This window comes from Corapipo altera, unplaced genomic scaffold (genome assembly GCF_003945725.1).
Source record: "Corapipo altera isolate COAL_440 unplaced genomic scaffold, ASM394572v1 77b, whole genome shotgun sequence".
Classification (NCBI taxonomy): domain Eukaryota; kingdom Metazoa; phylum Chordata; class Aves; order Passeriformes; family Pipridae; genus Corapipo; species Corapipo altera.
Genome location: NW_020884933.1, coordinates 2,419,156 through 2,424,110, shown reverse-complemented (window position 1 = coordinate 2,424,110; position 4,955 = coordinate 2,419,156). Strand labels below are relative to the sequence as shown.

Below are 4,955 nucleotides of genomic sequence, written 5' to 3'. Positions count from 1 at the left end.
ACGGGATGCCCAGGGATGCCCACAGCCACCTCCACCTGGGCAGAGCATCCTGTTCTTTCTGCCCCTGTGGAAATCCCAGCTGAGGACCACGAGGTTGACCTTTTGGATCCTGCATTGCCAAGGCTCCCTCCAGAGCAGGGAAGCTCCAGCCACACTGAACGTACAGCCCTGGCAGTGCCATGGGTCACCGAGGGAGGAGGGCAGGATCTGGGGGAGGAGGATTTTACACCCCAATGCAAAGCAGTTGAGACCCACAGGGTCACTGCTGGGCTCCTGATGACACAAACAGTTTTGGTTTATTAAAGCTTTTATTGGCTCATGTTTAAAAAATACAGAATTTACAGAGCAGATCACGGAGCTGCTCGAGGTGTTTTTATGTTCACTATGAAGTTGTATCCTGGCGTGGACTGACCTTCTGCTGGGCTCTTCAGGTGTCTTCACCCCCTTGGGGACACCGATGCAGCAGTGACATCCCCTGGCCTGCCCAAGGGCAGCATCCTGGTGGCTCTGTTCCCCTCCTACCCCACAGGATGCCCCAGCCCTAAGGGACAGCAGGGGCCAACCCCACCCTGTTATTCCCACGGTCAAAGACGGAGTAGAACTGACGGATAAAAACGTCTCCCAGAATCCAGAGGGGTCCTGTCGGAGGGGGGATGTCATTGCCCATGAAGCCGCTGAGGCAGAAGGTCACACCACCACCTTCCTCCTGGGGGAGGAGAAGGGCAAAGCTGGCAATGAGCCCGAGAGCCTCGTACCCACAGAATCACTGCAGGAACGGTGACAAAGCACGGAGCAGAGGGGCTTGTCACCTGCTGGGACACAGGGCTCAGCTCCCGGCGTGGCTCTGGGCCACCTTTGTCACTGGAGCTGCTGGGAATGGGGGGTGGTGGTGCCACAGCCATACCATGAGGGTGTAAGCCTGGGCGCTGAGCGTGTAGGGGAGCCCGTTGATGGTGAAGGTCACGTCGGGCATCGCGTTGAGGTTGCTGCACTCCACGGCGTACTGAAACACAGCTGGGAGGTCACTCCGGGCAGGGTGGGGCTCCCAGGGCTTTGCCCCCTCCTCTCCCCACCCTGCCTCTCACCTCTCCATCCACAGGCACAGCACCGATGTAGTTTTGCAGTTGTTTGACCTCCTTGGTGGGACCTGCGATGAGCGATGTCCCGGTGTCCACGATGGCCTGGCAGCCGTCGGCGCAGAAGGTCACTGTCCCACCCACCTGGATGCTGGAAGAGGTGAGAGAGAAGGACCAGGAGGGATTTGTCCTGCTCCTCCCCCCCAGCCCAGCCTTCCCTCCCTGTCCAGCACCACTCACTTGTCCAGCTGGATCTGCCAGTACCCTTGCTGGGTCACTGGCACCCAGTTCAGGGTCCCCGTGAAGCGGGATGTGTCAAAACCCCCAAAAAGCAGCTCTCCTCCCAGGGGGGATTCGGGGTTCCTGGAGGGAGGAGGAAAAGCCATGAGGCGTTTTTTTCCCAGTTGACTTTGCAAATAACATTTTAAATGGGTGGATTTACACCTGCCTGCTTCCCACAAATGCTATCCCTGTAAGGCCAAAGGTCTGTGATGCTCAGCCTGGCACCAAACCCCCTTCACCAGCTCAGTAAAACATCTCTATTTTAGCAGGCCCTCCTGTTCCCTCAAGCAATGCCAGGCTCTAAGCAGCATCCCGGAGCAAGGCTGTGTCCATACGTGCTCATGTAGACAGAGAACAGGGGCAGCTCCACCAGATTTTGTGCCATCATGTTGTCAAAGACAGGAGTGATGCCATCCACGACCAGCGAGGGGTAAGCCAGGCCCAGGATCCCGTCGAACTCGGCGTCCAGGAAGGCTTTTCCTGGCTCACTGATGCTCTCTGCAAACTGCTGGTTGCTCACGGTGAGACCCTCGACCTGCAGGGAGGAGGGGGTTCCATGGGGGTGCTCAGTCCATGGGCGAGTCCCAGGCACGTTGCCCAGAGCAGGAGAAGCCAAAGGTGACTCACGGCTACTTGGTCGGATCCGATGAGCCCCGTCAGGCTGCCTGTCCCGTACTGGATGGAGAAAGGGGTCCCTATCACCTGGTAGGTGCTGGACTGTGTTGGATGGAACTTGGCGTGTCCAGCTGGGGAAGGAGATGGGATCTGTCAGCAGAAATGTGATTTTTTTTTGCACGGCCACGGCTGCCAGGAGCCCCCAGCACGGCCAGTGGAGAGAAATGATGATGGAGGGTGGTGTCACCGAAACTCCTGGTCACGGGCACACTGCCAAGGGTTGTGCTGCAGTTTTGAGGAGGGATAAAACTTATCCCATTTCAATCTGACTGAAAGGTGCCAGGATTGGTAGAGGAGCAGGATTAGCTCATGTGATGTTTTTATGAGTCCCGAAGATGAGCACTGCTATTCCTGGTTTGCAGCCAGGAGCAGCCCCATGGGCACTGCAGTATCCAGTGATATTCCCCAATTCCCCCTGGGCTCTGGGGCAGCCCTGGGGCTGCTCAGAGATGCTCTATGTCCCACGGCAGCAGGACTGGCTCATCACTGACAGCCCAAACAAGCCCAGTGCTTGTCACCCACCGAGCCCCTGGGCGGCCAGCCCAGAGCTGTGCCCTCCCGCTCCTGCCACCCTGCCCCTTGCTGACCAGCCCTATTCTGTGCTACCATCTCTGCCTGTTTGTTTAAAGGCTCCCACAAGAACAGCCTAAAGAACATGGCCATTGTCACCTGGGTCCTGGTGGTGTGATCCCCACCCACTCCTGGGCAGACACACCCACTGGGGCTCCCCCGCCTGCCCCCCGGGTTTCTGTTATCTGTGTGTGCCTTGCAGGGCTCAGCTGGGTGGGGAGGGCCCCCAAAGGGCTCAGCTGGGTGGGGAGGGCCCCCAAAAGGGCTCAGCTGGGTGTGCTGGTGACCCCGTGGCCTCACTGGTCCAGCTGTACTCACCACAGGCTTTGCTGACGCAGTAGACAGATGGTACCCAGAGGTTGGAGGAGCCCGTGTCGAACACCACGGTGAAGTTCTGGGGGGGAGTTCCGATGGAGATCTGCCCAAAATACTCCATCTAGCAAAGAGTGGAGCAGGGACCACCATGAGTTGGCAGCACACCAAGAAACTCTGGCGAAGGGGAGCCTGTGGTGGGGTGACCACAGGGCGTGGATGGGGTTCTATCACAGTCACGTCGTGCCGGGTGAAATAAAGGAGACAAATATTTAAGGGACAACAAGGGAGGCTGAGGACAAAAGGCAGGATGGTGGGTGCAGGCTCCATCCTCTTCCTGGGAAGGCTGGGCCCTGAGGAGACCCTCATCACCAGGATGCAGACCATGGAAGGGGCTGTGGGGGCACTGCTGGGGAATGGGATGAGCCTGGGGAAGCCCCTCCACCTCTGGGTCCTCTGTGGTGGGACTTGCTCTGACGAGTGTGTAAAAAGTTAGTTTTGGAGGAAATCTGTCTCCTTGTGGGTGGGGGGGAATGCAGCAGGGAGGGAGAGGGCTGGCAGTGCCTGCCATGAATGCTCTGCCTTGTCCTCATCGCCACATTCCCGGGAACAAAGGGCCAGGCAGGCACGGGCAGGCAGCGAGTCCTGGCACGCCGGGCACTGCTGCAGGCGTGGGATTTCTGGGAAGCACTGGGGACTGCTCAGGCAAACTCCTGTGCCCTGCTTACATCCAGGTAGTTGATGAGGGGCTCGTTGGCTTCTGAGAAGGCAGCGCAGTCCTCGCTGTCCTGCACCATGTCCAGCCCGTGGGCTTTCCAGAAGTGGGAGAGCTGCCCACGCTCCCGCAGCAGCTTCCGCAGGGAGCGGCGCCGGGCCAGGGGCACCCTGGGGGAGAAGGGTCCTGGTCACTCACATGGGGCCGTGGGTGCTGCTGGAGTCCTGCAGCCCCTGTGCCCGCCCTGAGGGTCCCAGCACAGCCAGGATGCAGGTACAGAGTGTGTTTCCCCACATCCCCCACTGCAGATCCTTCTGGCCGAGGCACAGCGAAACGGGGGGACTGGATCTGCTTCAGGAGGCAGCAAATCAAGGGCAAAACTGGCAGGAGAGGATGCACGTCCTGGCAGTGACTGGATGGGCAGGAGCTCAACGTGACTGATGGAAAGGGCCTTAAGGCTGGGGGAGGTGAGCAGGGCCAAGGGGAATTCATGCCAGTGTTTTCTGCCCTGTCTGCCTCCACAGACCCTGTTTACACACCCCACCTCATCCCACTGCTGCTGATGGGGTCTGCCCAGAGGGATGGAGCCCACGGAGCAATGTGAGAAACCAGAAACCATGGTGTGGTGCCAGCACAAGGTGTCTGTGCCCGGGCAGCTCAGCTCTGCCCACTCATCACAGCTCTGGCAGCACCCAAAGAGCAAAGCCCCTCCAAGAGCCTGGGGAACTGGGGTGCAGCTCAGGGACCCCCTTACCTTTTCAGGCCGCTGGCCAGGGAGAGGCAGAGCATGGCGAGGAGGAGGAGGTGCTTCATGCTGGCGGCTCGGTGGCCTCGCTGGGCTCTCTGCAGGTTGTTCTTATACCCCCAGGGCCGCCCGGCGCCCGCGATAACGCCCCTGCCAGAGTCAACACCGCGCTCGGGCACCGGGCATGAATCACTGGCCATGAATCCCAGGCGAGGCAGAACGGGCACTGCGGGGTCAGGTTTGCTTTTGTGGGTGAGGGAGGCGTGGGGGGGACCTGCAGGGAGCCGTGCCCGCTGCTTTTGGGGCAGGGAAGGTCTTAGGGAAGTGGGAGCAGGACGGGGCGCTCATCCCAACAGCAGTCCCTGCCCGCTGGCAATCACACAGCCGGTAGAAGTCCCCCCAAAATTCTCTAGGGGAGCGTTTCCCCTTTCTTTTGCCCCACAGCTCCACCCCAGGGACCTGCCCGTGGCCATGGGGTGCCCCAAACCCCGGCAGCTGCAGGGAGTGCAGGAAAAGGATGCATTTGTAGCATCAGAGCAGCCACCAAACTAAAAAGAAAACACTAATTAGCAGTGATGGA

General features: G+C 59.6%; 1 protein-coding gene across 1 annotated transcript; it reads right to left on the bottom strand.

Moving 5' to 3' along the window:
* Positions 1-345: 345 nt before the first annotated feature.
* On the bottom strand, positions 346-4,443 carry CTSE (cathepsin E). Its single transcript, XM_027659756.1, has 9 exons — positions 4,385-4,443; positions 3,644-3,800; positions 2,922-3,039; positions 1,986-2,104; positions 1,694-1,893; positions 1,317-1,439; positions 1,086-1,227; positions 905-1,003; positions 346-706 (listed from the first exon to the last, which is right to left on the bottom strand). Exons 1-9 carry the CDS (start codon positions 4,441-4,443, stop codon positions 542-544), a joined length of 1,182 nt encoding a protein of 393 aa, XP_027515557.1. The 3' UTR covers positions 346-541.
* Positions 4,444-4,955: the final 512 nt, after the last annotated feature.

What these genes read in the sequence shown, in the direction of transcription:
- CTSE (XM_027659756.1), bottom strand. Translation starts at nt 4,443, where the DNA reads ATGAAGCACCTCCTCCTCCTCGCCATGCTCTGCCTCTCCCTGGCCAGC. An exon ending in CTGGCCAGCGGCCTGAAAAG is followed by an intron (nt 3,801 to 4,384) that starts GTAAGGGGGTCC and finishes CTTCTCCCCCAG; the next exon opens with GGTGCCCCTGGCCCGGCGCC. An exon ending in TCGGATCCGACCAAGTAGCC is followed by an intron (nt 1,894 to 1,985) that starts GTGAGTCACCTT and finishes TCCTCCCTGCAG; the next exon opens with GTCGAGGGTCTCACCGTGAG.